Consider the following 23,183-nt stretch of genomic DNA (forward strand, 5'->3'; position numbering starts at 1 on the left):
GTCAAGGGCTCTTTGCCCTGAGCACTTGATGAGAAGGTAGACAGGTTCCAAGTTCCATAGTCATAGATGTCTGACAATATCTATTATCCCACTATGTCTTTTCCCCTAACTTTCAATTACTACTAAAAATTCAAAGACCATTATTTTGTGTTTATTATGCCTAGAATGACAGCATCTAGGATACTGAGCTAGAAATAATGCATCACAGGGCCAGATGCGGTGGCTACGCCTGTAATCTCAGCACTTTGGGAGGCGAGGTGGGTGATCGCTTGAACCCAGGAGTTTGAGACCAGCCTGGGCAACATAACGAGACCTTGTCTCTACAAAAAAAAATCAAAAAATTAGCTGGGTGTGCTAGTGCATGCCTGTAGCCCCAGCTATTCTGGAGACTGAAATGGGAGGGTTGCTCGAGCCCAAAAGGCTGAGGCTGTAGTAACTGTGATCATGCCATTGCTCTCCAGCCTGGGCAACAGAGCAAGACTTTGTCTGAAAGAAAGAAAGAAGAAAGAAAGAAAGAAAAGAAAGAAAGAAAGAAAGAAAGAAAGAAAGAAAGAAAGAAAGAAAGATAGAAAGAAAGGAAGAAAAAAAAGAGAAAGAAGAGAAGGAAAGAGAAAGAGACAGAGAGTGAGAGAGGAAGGAAGGAGCTACTCGGGAAGCTGAGGCAGAGAACTGCTTGAAGCCGTGAGGCAGAGGTTGCAGTGAGCCGAGATCACACCACTGCACTCCAGCCTTGGTGACAGAGCAACAGTCTGTCTCAAAAAAAAAAAAAAAAAAATAGTGAGGATTCTGTAACCAGGTTGCCAGAGGAAGGGAGGGAGGGAGGGAATCACCACATATGAGCTATGTGTCCAGAAAACATTAACAGCTGCCTCCTCTCAAAGACAGCTACCTTAAAATCTGTTGATATTCTAGGCGTAGGACAAAACTGGAGAATAGGAGAAACCATTTTGCATGAGCACAGGGTACCACATATGTATAATGAAACATCTTTAGAGAGTGTGGGCAATTCATCCTTTCTTTCTCCGACCTATAGCACTTAAAAACCACTAGATGGCACAATTTTTTCTGTTTTTATTTTTATTTTTTCTTCAGGAAAGAGTCCTCACAGAAAACTGACAGTAAAAATAAGCGTATTCTCTGTGCTGCTTTACCAGAGTTAATAGTCTTCATATTCTCTGAAGAAGCATAAAGTTGATCAATTGATTTTCCAAATATTGATGAATGGCCAAATATGTGAGAGTACATCTGCATCCCTACTAACCACAAGGAAGTTTGAGGAATTAATACTCTCTACCACCGATTTCACACATGCTTCTGGGGGCCAGTGATCTTTGTTTCTCCTCTTTCTCCCTGCACTTCATTTTAATGTTGGGGCACCCTCTGCACCCTATATAGCCAACAAGCTGCCAAGATCCTTCTGCCTTTCCATCAAATAGGCTCTGAGTTTTATCCCTTCCTCTCTATCCTTCCTGCTAAAATCCTAACATAGAGCTAAACCTCACTCTGCGTTTTCTCCAGTTACCATTCTCTTCCTTCATTCTCTCCTCTACATGGAGATGCCATTAATATTCTCAAAATACTGCTTCATCATGTCTCCCTACTACTAAGGACCTTACATTCATCTTCTAATATCATTTGAAATAAGACTAAGCTCTCATCTTGACGTTAAGTTCTTTCCATTAACCTTTACTTAACCCACTGTATCTTCTACTACCTAACATAAAAACTCCTCTCCAATCAATCCACATAATGCTTTTGCAAAACGTGATCCTAACCATTACGGTGGGTTTGGGATTGGTTGGCTGGTTGGTTGGTTAGTTGGTTAGTCGAGTGTCAGTATAGTATATCGATTAAGAGTGAGGATTCTGTAACCAGATTGCCCGAGTTGGCATTTCACCTCTGCCATATACTAGATGCATAACTTAAGGTAAGTTACATCTTAGTGCTTCAGTTCCTTCATTTATGAAATGGAGACAATACTGGTACCTCACTTACAGAGTTATTATGAGGATTAAAGGAGGTAATAGCTCAAGTTTTTCAAGTGCCTGGTCCCATTTAAGTGCTCGTTGCATGTCAGCATACCTTATCTTTATTCCCAGAGTTGTGTCGAAAAACTCACAAAGGTGTGTAAAGGTAAATTGACTCTGCCATTCAGATTTCTAGGCTCTCTTCCAATCTACACAGTGAAATTTTATGCCAAATTTCAAGAAAACAAGAGCACAGTCCATTCTTGCCACTGCCAAATACATTGTTCCAGGTATACGGAAGTATTTTAACAAGCTTTAGTAAATCTCACACATGTTGAATTCTAAAATAAATCATTGCTGAGCAAGCCCTCTCTGGATTAGAGTATACTGAGCCCATGTTTTATTCCTATTGTAGGTGAAGAAGTTTTCAGTGGCAGTTCATGGAGCTTCCCTACACCAACTTGGAAATGGCATTCATTTTATTGGCTTTTGTTATCTTTTCCTTATTTACCCTGGCTTCCATCTATACTACTCCGGATGACAGTAATGAAGGTAAAAAAAGACAAAAAGAAAAAAGCTCTTTGTGGCTACTGTGTCCTTTTCCCTGCCTATCATCTTGCTGTGTGTTGGGATTTGGTTTGGTTTCTATCCTGTGTGTGAGGATAACTTTGTTTTTGTTTTGTGGCATGTGTGTGTGTATGTGTGTTCATTCAACTATACATAGAAAGGAAAAGGATTAGAATTTTTCAATGAGTTCTTGGTAAAGCCCAAACATTTAAAAAAATTATGTAGAAGTATTTTAAAAACCCAGTACCACATTTTTTCCCTCATTGCCAGTAAAAACAATTGTTAATAAGAGAAATATATAATTTAAATGACTGTGCTTAGTAGTTCAGGGCCCACCACATTTCAGACAAAATTGATAACTGGGGAAATGATACATTTGGGAACCAAAAATTTATATTTATTTGTGTATATGTGTGTGTAAATATATAATTAGGAAATTATATATATCCATAGAGAATAAGATAAAAACATAAAAAGCAAATTGTATTTGTGCTTCGTAGCTTATCCCCAATCCCATCAATTCTTGACTACAAAATAAGTACTGTCTATGAATTAAAAGACTATTCTATCCTATAGACATACAACACTATCATAACTAGGAAACAAAAAGCTGCAGTAAATAGACATTCCAGTTCATGCTGACTTGCAGATTGCGAAACATAATTGGAATCTATAAAATCTTTTTCCTGCTCACAATTGTTTCCACTGTTAGTTTAAAATGGGTTTGGCTGAAAGAGTAAAACCAAAATAGCAGTTACTTTAACTACATAATAATGTATTTCCCTCACCAGGACAGGAAGCCCGGAGGTAGTGAGTTCAAGGCTGACGTGGCACTTAATACAATCTTGGAACTCAGATTACTTCTACCTTGGTTCTTTCCATCTTTGACATAAATTTTAAAGAATCCACTTGCTGGGCGCGGTGACACACGCCTGTAATCCCAGCACTTTGGGAGGCCAAGGCAGGCGGATCACGAGATCAGGAGATCAAGACCATCCTGGCTAACACAGTGAAACCCCGTCTCTACTAAAAATACCATTAAAAAAATTAGCCGGGCTTGGTAGCACACACCCGTAGCTCCAGCTACTCAGGAGGCTGAGGCAGGAGAATCACTTGAACACAGGAGGCAGAGGTTGCAGTAATCCGAGATTGCGCCACTGCACTCCAGCCTGGGTGACAGAGCAAGGCTCTGTCTCAAAAAACAAAAATTAAAAATTAAAAAAGAATCCACTCAATCTGGAAAAATGGTTGTCTCATTTTGGTGGCTTAAAAATTGATTAAAATGAAATTATTTAGCTGTAGTGGAAATTAGAATGAAGCAGGGCTGATTTTCCCAGTTTAGTACACTGTTTACTATCTTGTTCGCCTATAAGCATAAAAAACAATGGAAATTTTTATCAGGAGCTATATTAATTCATTCTTGCACTGCTATAAAGAAATACCTGAGGCCTGGCGCGGTAGCTCACGCCTGTAATCCCAGCATTTTGGGAGGCCGAGGAGGGTGGATCACGAGGTCAGGAGGCCGAGACCATCCTGGCTAACATGGTGAAACCCCGTCTCTACTAAAAATACAAAAAATTAGCCGGGCATTGTGGCGGGTGCCGTAGTCTCAGCTAGTCGGGAGGCTGAGGTAGGAGAATGGCGTGAACCCGGGAGGCGGAGCTTGCAGTGAGCCAAGATCGTGCCACTGCACTCCAGCCTGGGCGACAGAGCGAGACTCCGTCTCGAAAAAAAAAAAGAAATACCTGAGACTGGGTAATTTATAAAGAAAAGAATTTTAATTTGTTTATAGTTCTGCAGGCTGTATAGAAAGCCTAGTGGCTTCTGCTTCTGTGAAAGCCTCAGAAAGCCTCCAATCATGGTGGAAGGGAAAGGGGTGGTGAGGCATCTCACATGGCCAAAGCAGGAGGAAGAGGGAAAAGGGGGAAGGGAGGTGCTACACACTTTTAAACAACCAGATCTCATGAGAACTCACCGCCATGACGATAGCACCAAGGGCCATGGTGTTAAATCATGAGAAACTGCCCGCACGATCCAATCACCTCTCACCAGGCCCCACCTTCAACGCTAGGTATTACATTTCAACATGAAGAATCGGGAGGGAGCACAGATCCAAACAGTATCAGGAGCCTTCCATGAAAAGGGCAGAACGCGAAGCACTTTAGAGGTATTATTGTGTTTAATCTTAAAACAATCCCAGGAGATGAGTAATAATAACCTCACTATTTCACAAGCAAGGACACTGAAGTTTTAAACTTTACCATAGATCACTCAGCTAATAAGAGAGCTAGAAGTTGATCTCCAGCTTATAGGACTCCAGAATCTGGAGTGTGCATAACCAGCACACTTTCTCTTCAGATAACCTTGAAAAAGATACTTGGCTTAAAAAAAAAAAAGCATATATACTTATCTTTCTTTCTACAAAGGGCTTAAATTGGCTAAAAAGATATAACAAGATACAGCTTAATTTTTAATAAGTAGATAAGGACATCCAGGCAAAAGGAAAAATTAGGGTAGGAAAAAAATGGGTGAATTTGGTAGAGAGAAAGAGGCTGGCATACCATTTCAGCACAGAGCACAAATTTGTGATTAGTCACACCTGGATTCATGTCCTGGCTCTGCCATTGGGTAATTCTGCCTTTGGAAAAATCATACCAATTTGCAAAGCCTCTGTGTTAGTCTGTTCTCATGCTACTAATAAGGACATACCCAAAACTGGGTAATTTATAAAGGAAAGAGGTCTAATTGACTCACAGTTCAGCATGGTTGGGGAGGCCTCAGGAAACTTACAATCGTGGTGGAAGGGGAAGCAAATATGTCCTTCTTAATTTAGTGGCCAGAAGAAGAAGAAAGCGAAATTGGGGGAAAGGCCCTTATAAAGCCATCAGATCTCGTGAGAACTCACTCACTATCAGGTGAAAAGCATGGAGGTAACTGCCCCCATGATTCTATTACCTCCACCTTGTCCCTCCCACAACACGTGGGGATTATGGGCACTGCAATTCAAGATGAGATTTGGGTGGGTGGGGACACAGCCAAACCTTATCAGCCTCCATTCCCTCATCCATGTATTGGGGATAATAATAGAACCTTCCCTGCAGAGTTGCAGTGAGAATTAAATAAAGCATATAAAATGCTGAAGGGTGATGGTTAGTGGAGTCTTCTTCTTGGGAGTCTTCGTGATTAGAAATTTAGATAGAGCAATAAGGGTCATCATCTGGCCGGGCGCAGTGGCTCACGCCTGTAATCCCAGCACTTTGGGAGTCCGAGGCGGGCAGATCACGAGGTCAGGAGATCGAGACCATCCTGGCTAACACGGTGAAATCCCGTCTCTACTAAAAACACAAAAAATTAGCTGTGCGTGGTGGCAGGCCCCTGTAGTCCCAGCTACTCGGGAGGCTGAGGCAGGAGAATGGCATGAACCCGGGAGGCGGAGCTTGCTGTGAGCCGAGATCATGCCACTGCACTCCAGCCTGGGCAACAGAGCAAGACTCTGTCTCAAAAAAAAGGGTCATCATCATGAAAAATATTTATTACAAAACCAATACAACTTGTATTCCCTTAATCCACACACTGGGTCAATGTCTTTGTTTTAAATATCTAGCAATACAATACATTCCACACAAATCAATTGCAAGGTGACATCACACATGTCACAAAAGATAAAAATCTGATGTAAGGGAAGGTAAAGTTAGGGCCACTGGAATCCCTCAGGCAAAGCCACTGACAAATGAGTGCTTAATAGAATTAGACCACCTATCCAATAAAGAAGAGATGGGTACATAAGCACCCCAAAATAGTGTGAAGTGAATGCCAAAGAAGTGAAAGACATCTCGGAAAATTAATGATGCTTTGAATATTTTTTGCTAATGGTATCCTCTATAGAATCGTGCTATGAAAATCACAAGTAACAAGAAGAGTATTGTATGGAGCTATGATGCAAATGTGTCAGAAAAGTGATGCTCCCCAACCCACCCAAATCAACATCTCATCCATTCTTTGTCTAAAATTAACTTTGAGTTGCAATTACAAACTGCATTTTATTAAATGAGTAACATAAGTTTATTTTCATTATTTTTACTTCCAAGTTTCAATATAAAGTTTCATTCAAAGTTGTTTTTTGTATTTTTTTTTGGCTATTTTATATTAAATTTTGCCGTGGCTCAAGTAAATTCACTTTAATTGATCCATTTCAGTACCATTTATTCTCAGATTAAAAAGAAATTACCTGTTACAGAATTATATCCTCAACAGTGTTAGCCAACATCAGTTATCATCCAAGGAACTAGCTGGAGGCATGCTCTTAAATCTACTTAAAGGAAATGGGCCAGACATTTGGGTCTTTTCTTTCTTTAAAGCCAGCCCAGAGGAGAAAACTGACAACACTGAACTTTATCTGAGCTCTGTGCTTCTGGAAAGCAGGTATAATCCAGAAATTCCACCAACCTTTTATTTTCTGAAATCTCCCCACTCTTATTTTCCAGGAAATGGCTTAAGGAAAAGAACTACCTTTCCCCTTATGACATAGATAAGACTCACTGTCCACTCTTTCTCCTGACTTCCCTAAGACCCATGAAGACTCGCTTGTTTACCTGAGCCTTGGACAAATATAGACCTTTCTCCTCTTTTGCCTGAAGCTGCAGACAAGAACAGACACAGACCTTTCAACTCCCTGTTCTTTGTCTCATGAATGATTTAGCTGAGATTTGAACTATTTGTCCTCCTGAAACTAGCCAGATAGATAGAGCTAAACATTTGCATTACAGCTATTTGAGACTTCTCCTGATAGCAAAACAATCCCAACTATAAATCATCTTACCTACAACTTTTCTACTCCTCCCTATAAAATTCTAAAGTAAAACTACCCTGCCAAGCTACTTTGATCTCTGGATTTGAGGTGCTCTCCCTATAGTAATAGCTTGAATAAAATCAATCTGCTTACTTGTGCGCACACGTGTGTGTGTGTGTGTGTGTCTTTGACAAAACACAATCTGGTCCCTATATATGACAAACTGGTGTGGATATGATAAATAATATAGTTGCTTAGTACGATTACAACTATTTCTGGCACGGAGAAAATAGACAATGGCTCACTAGAAAAGAATCTCATTAGGGGCTCTAGCTCAGGGATGTTGGAACTTTTTTCAGTAAAACCCTCTTCCAGATCTGCTCCCTCACCTACAACACATTTACCCAATGTGTGTGCAGCTGACATGAAAGTTTCATAAACTCAGCCTCTCTACAGGTGATATACTCCAATACTTTGCATTCTGTTTTGTTCTTTTTTGCAAGGCTGGTGGCAATTCACCTAAACTACGTGTCCATCTCCCAGGCAGAAACCTTCACTAATTGGCCATTGCCTGCAGAATAAAATGAAAATTTCCAAGGCTTTTGAGCATTCTTATTCCTCCAAGTAGAAAATGTCCACCTGTCCACCAATAATCCCCTCCTCCCCCTCTGCTTAAATCTTGCTTATTCTTCAAATAAGTCATTTTCTCTCTTCTTTAATCAGTCTAACCCAAAATGAACTCCCTCTCTGTGGAACTTTTATAGAGCATTTTAATATTTCACTAATTTGGTGCTTATCTTCATCATCTTGTACTATTGGTTATGTTTATATGAGTAGGAAAAGAGGCTATAAAATAATGAACTAGAGTTCCATGATTTGTTACTTGACTTGGTTGACCACTCAGCAAGTATACTTTTTTACATGCTGTTTGCAAGAAGGCACTGTAGAGGCATGGGCACAGATGAAAAATTAGCCAATTACCAGTCTTGCCCTGAAAGTTTAGAGTCTCAGAGGAGAGGTAACACAGGTAGCAAAGTACAGGATGATAATTCCTATTCACATAAAAATAAAATTCTTCATCCCTGTGTGAAGCCTTTCCTTGAATGGCCAAAAATAAAATAGCAAACTAACAAAAGCATGTTTTAAAGATAATAAGAAATCACACTTTGCGTGTCATCTAGAATGTAAGCTCCATAATGCAGATTTGGTCTGTTTAACCAGTGCTCATCCCAGCACCTAGAACACTATTTGGGAAATAGGCAGTTTTCAGTAACTCATGACTGGATAAATTAATAAATACCTACAGCTTATTTCTTTAGAGAAGCTCAACATACGAGTTTCACATTTCATGAGCATTATACATCATCTTTCTCACTCATTCTATAGCTCTTCCTACAACTTTTTACCCAATACTAGTTCATGTTGCTTTATCTATATTAATCATTTAATCCTAAGATTAGGCCTATGAGTAGTGTTATAATACTACACTAAATCTAACATCCTCAGAAATACTCACTAGGCTCTCATGGACTTGTATATGAGCAGAATCACAGGCTGATTTATGCACAAAGATAATATACGGGCTATTCATAAACCTCCTCTTGAAAACTCAGTGACATGAAGCACAAATTAATTCAGAATAACACAAATCAATGTAGACAGGCTTTTCATGATGGTCTTCAATGTATATTTGATCAACTTTCTGTAATGTTCAGGTTTGATATATTCATGAATTGAAAATGGATTTTAATGTCTGTCAAACAAAACATTACCAGGGTAGGCATGCCCTCGGGGCAGAAGAAATTATATTCTGCAAGCCAAAGTCAAATATAAATGGCATGGTGTATTTCCATTTTTTGTGTTACCCAGACCACTGCTTCCTTGTATTTTCTTAAATTATAAAGAATCATTTTGCACCTATTTCGTTGTTCTTTAGTTTTTAAATTTACCACTGTGAAGCTGCAGTATCAGTTTAGAAGAGATTAGTATAACTGTCTATTTATAGCTCTAGAGGTAGCACATAGTGACGCAGCAGTAGCAGCTCTTTCCTGCCTGAATTATATTGCTGTCCACCTGCACACTAGGCCCTGTCTTTGAAAGTTGTCTGGTGTAATGACCAGTAGGAAGTGATAAAATGTAAGTGACCCATCAGGGAATTATAAGGATATTCTGGGAAGGTAATGATCCTTCATCAAAGGTGTGTCCAGCCTCTTGACAAACAGTAGCTATCCAGCATCCCCATGCCAGACACTCCCTTCCAGAATAGCTGTAACTGCCAGGTGAACAGTCTTGGTGACTTTGTCCATGATGCACAGAGCTTTAAAGAAAGTAAGCCCAAGGCTGGCAGATCCCCAGTCCAGATTAGAATCAACTTTATAATTTTAGAAAGTCTTAGGTTTTAAAACTTTATGTCTGTTAAGAATTCATTTAGATATTACATATATTGCTGTTGTCCAACTGTGTCAATGTGGCCAAAAGGCCCTACAGCACTACAGCACAGAAAGATATCTGTTCATAAAGAAAAATTGCCACTGCTGTGATTCTATATTAATCAGACAGCAATAAGCATGTTTGTTATTTAAGAAGATCCCTACCATTTTTTCAAAGCTGGCCTCACAAACCAGAGTCAAAGTCATAAACCTGGCCGCATGCAGTGGCTCATGCCTGTGATCCCAGCACTTTGGGAGGCCAAGGCAGGAGGATGGCTTGAGCCCAGAAGTTTGAGATCAGCCTGGGCAACATAGTGAGACCTCATCTCTATTTAAAAATAAATAAATAAATAAACATAAACCTTTCAGCGCTCAAGAGTAGTGAGGCAAAATCAAGTAGGGAAGCTACAAACTTTACCCATGTAAATAGATTTAAAAAAAATTTTTTTTGCAATGCCACTTCATTCTTCTCCAAAATCAACATTAAGCACAAAAGTTTAATATACACCTCTAATAATATACAAAATGATTTGATAGTACCTGCACACATTTAGGGAGTTATATGTGATGACTCGATGAAAAATTTCTTCCCTTGGTACACAATTTGGGTTGTCCGCAAAATAAGAACTGATGATATCTATAGCACAAAAATAATATGTTGAGTGTTCACTGTATGCCAAGCACTTAACATATTTAAGCCTTCTTTCATCCCTATGACCACATTGTAAAGCAGGGAAGTAATGCTATGTCTACTTTGGAGATAAGGAAAATGAAATTCCCAGAAGCAATGTGCCCAAGGAGAGGAAGAGGCAGGAAGAGCTCGGTGAGCATGATCACGGCTCAGGTTCTCCATCTACATGCCTGAGACAGGGGTGAGTGTGAAAATGGGAACTGACTCAGAATTAACTGCGTGATCATGGGCAAGTTGCCAAGTTAACCCTCATATCTAAATTCAGGTATCCTTGAACAAACATAGACAGATACTGATGATCCACCATGTTTACTATAACAATAAACTCTTTGTGAATAAAAAATGGCCTCTCAACCTGGAAAAAATGTAAAATAATATTGAGAATGGAATCCACTAAATAGGAAAAAAAAAAAAAAAAAACTCCAGCGCATCAGCTACATCATTTTCAACTAACGGTTTCTTTAACTACCTTAAAGTTGTGTTTGTAATTAACTAGGTTTGATTGAACATAAATTAAATGTCTTTTGGTCGCAGAGAAGTTCAACATTCCAGTATGTATGCCTAAAACAGTGTAGTCTTAGAGAATGTCATGAAGACTGTGTTCATTTCTAACTCTTCAGTAATTAGAGGTGGATTTACATTTTGGTCACCCCAGCTATTTCCGTAGTGTGTGGGTAAACTATTGGGCATGCTGAGCTAATACTTCACAACATAGTTCTGTGGGTGCCAAAGGCCACAGGCACCAAGGTTTCCAGTTAAATTGCTAGGAAAAAAATGCCAAAATGTCTGGATCCTGAATTGGAAGCTTCTGCTTTTGCTTCGTAAAAGTGAGGAAAGCCCCTATTTAGCAAAAGACCAAACTGAGATTAGTGGCCAATCTGTAGATTTTCTATTATTTCACAGAGTTTTAAAGCTATTTTTCTGCAAATTTTTGTCATGAAAAAAGTCAACAATTTTTTTTGCAATTTTTCTGTTATCTCTGAATACAATGACTCTTCTGCTTTTATAAACCAAATTGTCCAAAATTAAGAAGGCATGGCCATAAGTGAGACTGAGGTCTTCCTATTTATCTCAACTGAAAGCCACGAACTTGCCTGGAATGTTCATTATTTACTAGGGCAAATTTCAGGCTTGTTTTAAATGAAATCAAAATATCCTCTATGCATCAATGCTCCTGACACACATATTTAGGGATATAGCGGAATCAATAAAGCTATGCTTTAAAAGAAGGATTATTAATCTATTTAATATGGATTGTTAGAGGTGGAGACAGCAAATTTTGAGAGCAGGCAACAAACTGGTTTCTTTGCATGTCTTAGAAGTAATTGCAGCAGCCAGCCAGTAGATGGCAATGTTTGACAAACACCCGAATCAGAAAAATAATTTTGCTCTGTTGTGTTACGGCGCTGCCTCTGTAGAACTAATTTCACACCAGCCACCATGCTAAACACTGGGAATGCCAAAGCTTTGTCTTTTTCCCCAGTGAACTGTGAGCAATGCATGCAAATCTTCCAGATAATCCCTTAATCATATTTAAAAATAGGAATAGTGGCCGGGCACAGTGGCTCACGCCTGTAATCCCAGCACTTTGGGAGGCCTAGGCGGGTGGATCACAAGGTCATGAGATCAAGACCAGCCTGGCCAACATGGTGAAACCCCGTCTCTACTAAAAATACAAAAAATTAGCCAGGCGTGGTGGCGCGTGCCTGTGGTCCCAGCTACTCAGGAGGCTGAGGCAGGAGAATTGCTTGAACCCGGGAGGTAGAGGTTGCAGTGAGCCGAGATTACGCCATTGCACTCCAGCCTGGGTGACAGAGCGAGACTCCATCTCAAAAAACAAACAAACAAACAAACAACAACAACAAAAAACGAATAACTTCTTTTCTTTTTCTCAAAATCCACTTAGTAGGCAGGGGCCTAGGCCAGGTATGTCCTGAAGGCCTTTGTAGATCAATGAATCCTAACAATGGTAAACTGGATTATCTTAAAATAGAAGCTGTAAAAGGATCAGTAGCTCTACAGTGAGGAAGAACGGAATGAATGCTACAAAGGCATTAATAACTGTGTGTATTATCAAACACTCTGTTTTTATAATACTGTTTTTGAAATCTCAGAAAATGTGCATTAAATTCTAAAATTCTAAAAATTAGCCAAAACAGACAAACCTAAAACTATCATGGGATACTACAACACGTCTATTCGAATGACTAAAATTTAAATGCATATACTACTTTTTTTTTTATTTTTATTTTTCTTAAAGATAGGGTCTTGCTCTGTCACCCAGGCTAGGTAAAATGGAACAATCATAGCTCACTGAAGCCTCAAACTCCTGGGCTAAAGCAGTCCTCTTATTTCTGCCTACTAGTAGCTAGGACTAGAGGCACATGAAACCACATCCAGCTATTTTTTAAATTTTGGTAGAGACAGGGGTCTTGCTGTGTTGCCCAGGCAGGTCTCAAACTACTGGCCTTAAGATAATTGTCCCACCTCCACCTCTCGAAGTGCTGGGATTACAGGTGTGAGCCACCATTCCTGGCCCTATATATACTAAATTTACATATACACACACACACACAATACCAAGTACTGCTGAAGATGAAGAACTACTGGAATTCTCATATGTTGCTGGTGGGAATGCAAAATGATATATCCAGTTTGGAAAGCAGTTTGGAATTTCTTATAAAGATAAAACATATGCTTACCAAAGGACCAAACAATCCTACCCCAGTACTTACCTTCACTCAAGAACATTCACACAAATGTTTATACCATTATTGACAATTGCCAAAAAATGAGAACAGACCAAATGTCCTTTAGCAGGTAAATGAATAAACAGACTATAATACATTTATAAACCAGAATATTATTGAGCAATAAAAAAGAAGCAAACTATTGATACATGCAACAGTACGAATGAATCTCAAATGTGTTTTGCTAAGTTAGTGTTTCTCAACCTCGTTATTGTTTTAGGCCAGATCATTCTTTGTTGTAGCGGACTGTCCTAAGCATAGGAGGACTTTTTTTTTTTTTTTGAGACGGAGTCTCGCTCCGTCGCCCAGGCTGGAGTGCAGTGGCGCGATATCATCTCTGCAGACTTCGCCTCCTGGGTTCACGCCATTCTCCTGCCTCAGCCTCCCGGGTAGCTGGGACCACAGGCGCCCGCCACCACACCCAGCTATTATTTTGTATTTTTAGTAGAGACGGGGTTTCACCGTGTTATCCAGGATGGACTCGATCTCCTGACCTCGTGATCCGCCCGCCTCGGCCTCCCGAAGTGCTGGGATTACAGGTGTGAGCCACCGCGCCCGGCCCGCATAGGAGGACTTTTAGCAGCCTCCCTGCCTCTTCCCACTAGATCCATGTTGCACTTCCCCAACCCACCTCGTTGTGGCAACCGATAATGTCTCCAGAGATTGCCAAATGTCCCCTGGTGAGGCCAAGGTTTCTCCCAGGTGAGACCCACTGTGCCAAGCAAAAAGAGCCAACTTCAGAAGGTTACACAGTGGATGCTTCCACCTACGTAACATTCTGGAAAAGGCCAAACCGCAGAAACAGAAAACAGCACAGTGGCTGCCAGGCATTAAGGCCAGGAAGAAGATTTGACTGCATAGGAGTAGCACAGGGAATTGCACAAGCCAGAATCTTGTTCCACATCTTGATGATGGGTGATGTATTTGTCTGTGCATTTGTCAAAACTCATGGGCCTATCTACCTTAAAAAGTGAATTTTGGGCCGGGCATGGTGGCTCATGCCTGTAATCCCAGCACTTTGGGAGGTTGAAGTGGGTGGATCACCTGAGGTTGGGAGTTCGAGACCAGCCTGACCAAAATGGAGAAACCCCGTCTCTACTAAAAATACAAAATTAGTCGGGGGTGGTGGCACATGCCTATAATCCCAGCTGCTCCGGAGGCTGAGGCAGGAGAATCGCTTGAACCTGCAAGGCAGAGGTTGCAGTGAGCCAAGACCGCGCCATTGCACTCCACCTGGGCAATCAGAGTGAAACTCCATCTCAAAAAAAAAAAAGTGAATTTTACCCTACATAAATTTTAAAAATGAATTTTTACAAACCTATAAAACACTACTTTATCTCTTTTTTTTTTTTTTTTTTTTTTTTTTTTGGAGACAGAGTCTTGCTCTGTTGCCCAGGCTGGAGCACAGTGGCAGGATCTCAGCTCACTGCAAGCTCTGCCTCCCGGGTACACGCCATTCTCCTGCCTCAGCCTCCCGAGTAGCTGGGAATACAGGCGCCCGCCACCATGCCTGGCTAATTTTCTTGTATTTTTAATAGAGACGGCATTTCACCGTGTTAGCCAAGATGGTCTCGATCTCCTGACCTCGTGATCCGTCCGCCTCAGCCTCCCAAAGTGCTAGGATTACAGGCATGAGCCACCGTGCCCGGCCCCAACACTACTTTATCTCTTAAGTGATATAAACATCATAGGAGAGATTCCTAAACTTAAAAAGAATACTACTTATTTCAGCATTGAATAACAAAGTTCTGAATTTTCACATCAAATATCAAATAAATTAATATAGAAATGATTATAAAATATGTAAACAGTACTGAAAGGTTTAAAGTTCTCTATGAATAACTGGATATCTATACATACAGGATAGTTTTTAAAGACTTTATAATAGTTTACTTACAGTAATTATTTCAAAAAAATGAATTTATTGGATCTCTTAAATTAATTTCTAAATAAAAATGGAATTTCTAGGCCGGGTGTGGTGGCTCACACGTGTAATCCCAGCACGTTCGGTGGCCGAGGCGGGCAGATCACGAGGTCAGGAATTCAAGACCAGCCTGGCCAACATGGTGAAACCCCATCTCTACCAAAAACACAAAAATTTGCCTGGCATGGTGACAGGAGCCTCTAAATCCAGCTTCTCGGGAGGCTGAGGCAGGAGACCCGCTTGAACACAGGAAGTAAAGGTTGCAGTGAGCCCCTGTTGAGCCACTACACTTCAGCCTGGGTGCCAGAGCAAGACTCCGTCTCAAAAAAAGAAAAAAAAAAAAGGAATTTCCATTCCATTTCTAAATGGAAATGAAATTTCTAAACATCTGCCAATACAGAAAACAGTGTTTTCTTCATGCTTCTTAGAAAAACATGTGATCCATAAACTGGGTGTAATGGATCATGCCTGTAATCTCAGCTACTTAGCAGGCTAAGGTGGGAGGATTACTTGAGGCCAGGAGTTCGAGACCAGCGTGAGCAACACAGCGAGACCGCATCCCCCACCTCCATCTCTGAAAAAATAAATACATACACACATAAAAAGAAAAATATGTGATATATCTTGATAAAATAAAATAATTAATTTTTTGCCTGTACTGACATTTTCACTTCATTTATATGAATTTTCCTGTAACTACTTATACAGAAAAACCTCAGAAAATGTGAAAAAAAAAGAAGGAGTTTTCTTTATGACATAAAATTTTTAAAATTAACTCTCAAAGTACTGCTTTAGTAACTTGGAAATGACAAGAATTCCAGGCATTATTTTCCTTCACCAGAGCATAATAAATTCCCCTGCTCACACATCATTGGCTGGAAGAAGGGTGGCCCTAAAAATAAAAATTAAAAGTACAACTAACGATGAAGAAATCTGGGGGCGAGGGCCCAGCTGGGAGTTGAGACTAATACTGTGGGAGTGGTAACTGCACATTAAGACTTTCTCATCACCCCCCAGGGAGATGTAAAATATATGATTAAGGCAACAAAAGACGTTCCAAGCTTGACTCCCAAGACTGGTCGCCTTTGAGTTATTATAGACTAATGACCGCAGTTTGGCTAGCTCTCTAACTGAACCCTGAAACAAACAGGAGTTTTATTTGTGGTGGGTAAATGTAACTGCTAGACGCCATTGGTTCTTGATAGTATTATATGTCACATTTTGGATAAAGTATTTTTCTAATACAGAAAAAGTCATTTGATGAGTACAAGAAAACTTTTTAAAAAGATGGCAAAACAACCACAAACAGGTAGAATCAGATAATATATAATGAATTTTGTATGAAAGGAAATTTAGCACTAAGCCAGTAAATTGAAGAATATGGTTTGTTGATTCCTGTTGAAGGGACTACAAAGATGCTGGGAGAAATAAGATTTACTAACAGTTTACTTCCTACAGTGTTGAAATGGAAATAAGAAAGGCCTAGGTTTGGGAATCCTGGGTCCTACTTATGAGTCTGAGAATCACAAGAATCAGTACAGAATCATCTCAAGGAGTTGTGCCATAGCTGGGCTCATTGGACTAATTATATAAATAGGATGTTTTGGAGTGCTGTGTTTGGAAAAGAAGAGATTAGTAGCCATACATGAAATCAAATGATCTTTGCTATCATCAGCCGCTCCCCAAGGTTTTGTTTGTTTATTTGTTTGGGTTTTTTTTTTTTTTAATTCCTTGAGTTGTAAAAATAATCTTGTAAGGCCGGGCGCGGTGGCTCACGCCTGTAATCCCAGCACTTTGGGAGGCCAAGGTGGGCGGATTGCCTGAGCTCAGGAGTTCGAAACCAGCCTGGGCAACATGGCGAAACCTTGTTTCTACTAAAAATACAAAAAAATTAGCCGGGTGTGGTGGCACGCACCTGTAATCCCAGCTACTCAGGAGGCTGAGGCAGGAGAGTCACTTGAACCCAGGAGGTGGAGGTTGCGGTAAGCAGAGATCATGTCACTGCACTCCAGCCTGGCGACAGAGCAAGACTATCTCAAAAAAATAAATAAACAAAAAATAAAAAATAATCTTGTAACATTTACTAAAAGAAGAATGATTTCTTCATGACAAGAGCAATTAAAAACACTCCAAAATGGGTTTCTTTAACCATTTTTTTTGCTTGTTTGTTTACACTTTGTTTTTCAAAATTTTATTAACTAACTCCAAAGTTCAAAGTCCATCATCAAACATTAGTAAGATTCAATCTCCTGCTCTATATAATGGAGATAGCACCATGTACCAAGGTTTTTGTGAGAATCAAATGATATGGAAACTATAAAATAGTAACCATATTTAAGGAATTATTTATGTAGGTACCAAATATATTTTCTTTGTTATTGAAATGAATTTGAGACACAGATCCAATGTTCAGCTATGCAATGCATATATTTACATAATCTTTAAACGTGTTTGTGCGTGTATATATATATATATCTTTAACCTTAATCTTATTCAGTGTTCACCTATGCAAGCATATATTTACATAATCTTTAAGCTTCTTGTGTGTGCACGCACATATATATATACATACACATATATCTTTAACAAAAGGAAACCTATCTTCTGAGAATTTTTAAGAATCAGTTTCTTATAATGGAAGAAGTAGAATATCATTTGGAATAGGTTATTAAATGTCACGGCTACAAATAGCCCAGATCCTTGGAGCTCCCTAAATCCCATCCCAAACTTCAATTTGTAGCTAGTAAAAATCACGTATTATGAGGGATAGTGGTTGTCCCTAAAGACCACATAAACTACGGTTTCCTATCGGAAATGATCGAGACTTCCAGCACTTTTAAGACAGCATGTAAAATAAACCATTATCAAATTTAAATCTAAATATTATAACCCTAAGGAAAAATCAACTTCACAGATTTTAGAAAAATAATAAAACTTATTTTTCTGACACAATTTCCCAGGAACTTAATCTTGGTTGAAGGATGTTTGCTAAGGATGGATGTTTGTTATACTATTTGCTCAGTAAAACAATTCCCACCAGCCAGCAGTTACAGCCTTTGTGGCTCCAGTTTTATGTAACGAGTTACATTTAAACTACCCTAGCAGCTACTGAAAACGCCATTCAGGAGCTACCTGAAAGCTGTTCCCAGGGCCTAGTCTGTGTTCCAGGTGAAAGAGTACATCAAAGACATCTTTCCAGAAATGATGATAACTACATTTCCTTAGGGATAGTTAAAATTCTGCTATGGATAATCTGAATTATTGCCAGAAACCCTAGGATTTCTGGATAACAAAAATTTAAAAAAAAGGTTAATATTTGCTCACTTTTGAAAACATATTTTAGCTTTTATGTATATTTTGTGCTAGAATTCTAGTGCTCTTTTCTACCATTCTTGAGTCAGAAACTAGTTATCCAGAAAGTTTATTCACACTTCAGCTACTAAAATCCCTGTTTTTGTGTGCCTAAACGCCCAAATGCTAGTGGCAAGGCTTTATAGGTATAGATCCAGGCCAATAAAGCTGGATTAAATTTTCCCCTATCCCAAAGGACGTTGTCACTGCCTTGTTTGAACATGTGGACACTTTACGTTGGGTCAAAAGGCTTACAGCCTGCTTGATTTCATCCAGATGGACCACTTCAGATATAAATGAGTAGGTAAAGGACACAAAAACATTTAACTAAAAAATTGTTTGAGCTTAGATAAGCACACATAAACCAATAGGAATCATAGCTCAAACTTTATTCTTGGAATTGCTAGTAGAACCATGAGGTTACAGGTGGCACCAGTAATTCTTTGCACAAACTAAAGAACATTTCGCAGAAATGTTTAAGGACAGCAACTTAAGGGAAGAAGTGACATTAAGTCCTACACTCAGGGATAGATGGTTGTGTGTTAATAATTTTCAATCTCCTTTTTTGTATCTCCAAGTTTTTATTAAATAATTCTTAAAACTACTTAACAATGGGATATTGACATTTGTGGTAAATTGGTATTAGTTACTACTTCCTGGACAGCATTTGGAGAGATACTAAATGGTGTGCCAAGATTTTTTTAAACTACTGTAATATGTTTAGAGAAAGAAATGGTGTTCGCTTTGGCAGCACATGCACTAAAATTGGAACAACACAGAGAAGATTAGCATTGTCCCTGTGCAAGGATGACATGCAAATTCATGAAGTGTTCGATTAAAAAAAACAAAAAAAATAAGAAAAAAAGAAATGCAGAGTTTCCAGAGGATAAACGCAGTGTTGTTCTTATATTTTAATTTATTTCCTTCTTTTCTTTCTTTCTCCCTTTTTTTCCTTCTTTTCTCTATTCTTTTTTTTTTTCAAAGTTAAAAATAAGCATCTGGGCTTTTTTTTTTTTAAGCCAAAACTGGTGGACACAGTCAGAGTAGGCCCAGTGTGCTCTGTCTTCTCTCTTCCATGACAGTTGAATCTCAAATGTCATGAACTAGAACTCACTTTACTTGGATAATGGAAATTCTAGATCTTTTAATCCTGGCCTCCAAATCCCTACCTCTTTAAAAAGTGTGTTTTATGTAAACATATGCACACTATCATGTGCCCAAGGATATAGGCCTATTTTTCATCCAGTTCTCTTCAAGTCTTTTTAGTGCTATACGTCAGCCATTTAAGAGAAAGTCTTTGAAAATAGCGTCACTTTCTGATTTAGACACGTATTTGTTCTTTTAACATCTTCGGCAATCTACTTATATATAGATGTACTACCACATTGGGGCACATATTATCATCAATTTTTCAGAATTATAATACCATTTCCTGCCTAGGTTCTACACTCAGCTCTTCGGTTCAGTACTTTTCAAAGATTCTCCCCACCATCCTCAGTTTTACACAATATATATTAGGAAGACGGCAGAAATGTTTCTCAGATGTATTTTCAATAACTTGCTTTTATTGGAAAATAAGTATCATCAGCAATCCATTGAACCCACTCGTCCCTGTTTGGAAGAATGTTTTTAATGCTATGTAATAATTATGTTTCAGAAAAGTAGAGAGCTGAGGATAATTGCTCCCTCTAACTCTTGAGACTTGCTAGTGCCAATTCTTCTGATCAATAACACTATTTACAGGGCTAAATGCACTGTGTTGTCCTGTGTGGTAAAACTGTGAGAGATATTAGAATTTCCATTTTATAAAAGGAGAAACAGAATCGCCAAACTTAATGCCCTGGGGTAGTACTGATGGAAAAATATTTCAAATAAACTAACTACTCGTGGCCAATCCAAATCTATAAAATTTCTTTTCTTCTAATTTTTCTTTTTCTTTTCTTTTTTTTTTTTGTGACGGAGTTTCACTCTGGTTGCCCAGGCTGGAGTGCAATGGCGAGATCTCGGCTCACCACAACCTCCGCCTCCCAGGTTCAAGCAATTCTCCTGCCTCAGCCTCCCGAGTAGCTGGGAGTACAGGCATGCACCACCATGCCCAACTAATTTTGTATTTTTAGTAGAGACAGGGTTTCTCCATGTTGAGGTTGGTCTCGAACTCCTGACTTCAGGTGATCTGCCTGCCTCGGCCTCCCAAAGTGCTGGGATTACAGGCGTGAGCCACCACGCCCAGCCCTTTTCTTCTAATTTTTTAAGAGCACTTTTTGAGCTAGATTTTAAAACGTGCTATATTTTGTATCTCTTCTTTAGAAATTTTAAACATTTTCAAATCGAAATATTTGGTATTCTATATGCTATTTCAGTACAAAATTTATCATTCCCGAAAGAAAAATGTGTTGATTTTATCTTTTAACTGGAAAATTGGGGAGTTCTGAGACATTAATGGAACTTTAGATTTAAGAAGCAATAAAAACAAGAAACTGATTTGTGTACAAGGCTAATGCTCTTACTTGAAAATTGTGATCTGGAAAAAAAAATCTTGAAAGTGACTGTTGTTGGATATTTTTCCTTATACACATAACAAGGATTAAAGAATAATTTAATTATTATATGGAGTTTTTCAGCTTCAAGGCTAGCCTCTGAACGTTTGCGGATTCCACAGATCTGCAAATAATTAGCTGACAATGCTGGAATGCGGAAACAGGTCTGTCAGCAGCATTGGTGTTAAGCACTGAGGGAGAATCAAAGGCCAGCAGAGGTACAAATGAACCCACTCAGGAAAAGACTTCAGTCTCTCCTTTATCTACACTCCATAGGTAATATCAAAAAACTTTCTCAAATGTCTATACGGACTGAATTAAGGAATAACTTAAGAATCTCATACTTACATAAAAGTCATCTTGTCATTTAACCTGAACATTTTAAATGATTGCGTTTTCATGACTACCAAAGTATTTGTCCACTCTAGGAGAAACTTCACTGGGTAGAGGCAGAATACTCTCAATGCATAATTTTTAGTAATTTAGCTTTTGGGATCTTGCTCCTACCTATATAGAAGATTTATAAGTGGAAAAGAGTAAAATTCAAATGAATTTTACCCCATAGTCATTACAGAGATGTAAGGGTTTCACTAAATTTTATTAATCCGACGCTTTGTCACAAATGTGTTTGCACTACCACAGTGCACTTCTGCAACTCAAGAGATAAGCAATGCTGGAAGATGGTACTTATTCTTGAGAATAAGTTCTGTTTCATCTTTTATCCTTCTCTGACAAAAACTGAAGTTAATGTTTCTCTCTCTGAGTCCCTTTTCTCTTAGATCTCTTAGTTATTTCCAGGATACATCAAACAAGCCTAAAATTGTTATGTAGTATGTCTGTTTTTATGTAACAAAGGACTAGAAATCTAGTTATACATAGAAGAGGACTTAAGACCCTAAAATACACATTTATTCATTTGGAGACTTCATTCAGCTTTCCTTTCTTCAGGTTATGCCTACTTCTGTCTCACAATATATTCAAGGGAAACAGATAAGCAAAGAACACATGATTCCCTAGTTTTTAATAGGCCACACACAGCATCAGAATTCTTCTAGGCACACTTTACTTTCTAGGCACATTTTACTAAGCAAAATCCTAACTTTAAAAAATATACATGAAATGCTATGATGACTAAAACACCTAAACAGGAAATTTGAAAACTTATAAGCTAAATAATTACTTCACCTGCTATCACTAATTTGAATGATACTGTATTTAAAAAAAAAAATTCTTTTAAATGAATTAGTATTCAAGTATTAAAACAAGTTCTGAAAACTAAATTATTTACGTATGTTACAGATTGCAAAATCACTAATAAGGTTATCTAATAAATTTCAACATGCAAGTAATTCACTTTAAGTGACATCACATGACACATAAATTCCATTTTTTATTAGTCCAGTGAAGCAGTGGGAGTGGGAATAAATTCTTATGACTACAAATAAAGTAAATTAGCCTTAGTTTTTTTTCTCATGCTTCCAGTAACCAAGGCTGCTAAAAAATAAAACACAGAAAACTTCAAAGTGACTAAATTTTGACGCGAAAAATAAAATAAAGTTTTGTATTTTTACTTTACCAAACCTTTACAGTATTTAAGGTTAAAATTTTTCATCCTTCACCCCCTCCCACACTCTCCACTTCTGAGTCTCCAATGTCTATGTATACCACTCGGTATGCCTTTGCGTATCTACAGCTCAGCTCCCACTTACAGGTGAGAACATGTGGTATTTGGTTTTCTATTCAATATTATTGTCAGCTACACAAGATTTTCTGGGCAAGGCAGGGCAAGCTGATGCTTTAGATCCTTGCTACACAAAGTTCCATTGAATTGGCTATGCATTAATCAGTGCTTCTCAAAACTTTAATGTGCATTTGATTCCCTTGAAGATCTTATTAAAATGCAACTTCTAATTTAGTAGATCTGAGATTCTGCATTGTTTCAGAATGCTCTCAAGTGACGTCATGGTGCTAGGCCACAGACTACACTTTAAGTAGCAACATTCTGGATTATCATTAACCTTTTTCAAAGCAGTTTCTTGAAAGCTGTCTAAAAAGGGGAAGATAATCGAAAATATATTTTTTAAAGATGTGTAGAAACTCATTAACAAAAGGAGTGTTCCGAAGTAATATAATATTTAGGCAATATTTTGGCAAATTTCTGCACCCTTTGGGAAACTT

The 23,183-nt window shown here is 38.6% G+C and overlaps 1 protein-coding gene and 1 non-coding gene across 2 annotated transcripts in view; both read left to right on the forward strand.

Annotated features, from left to right (window-relative positions):
- SMIM31 (small integral membrane protein 31) overlaps positions 1–23,183 on the forward strand; it is a 46,544-nt gene that overhangs the window by 11,638 nt on the left and 11,723 nt on the right. Inside the window, exon 2 of the mRNA XM_032172246.1 lies at positions 2,383–2,519. Within this exon, the coding sequence (XP_032028137.1) occupies positions 2,408–2,519 (112 nt within the window). The 5' untranslated portion in view covers positions 2,383–2,407. The remainder of the gene's footprint in view (positions 1–2,382; positions 2,520–23,183) is intronic.
- On the forward strand, positions 19,204–19,310 carry LOC116466117 (U6 spliceosomal RNA). Its single transcript, XR_004247373.1, has one exon. It is a non-coding gene; the product is annotated as a U6 spliceosomal RNA (small nuclear RNA).

Source organism: Hylobates moloch, unplaced genomic scaffold, assembly GCF_009828535.3.
Source record: "Hylobates moloch isolate HMO894 unplaced genomic scaffold, HMol_V3 SCAFFOLD_3, whole genome shotgun sequence".
Lineage (NCBI taxonomy): Eukaryota > Metazoa > Chordata > Mammalia > Primates > Hylobatidae > Hylobates > Hylobates moloch.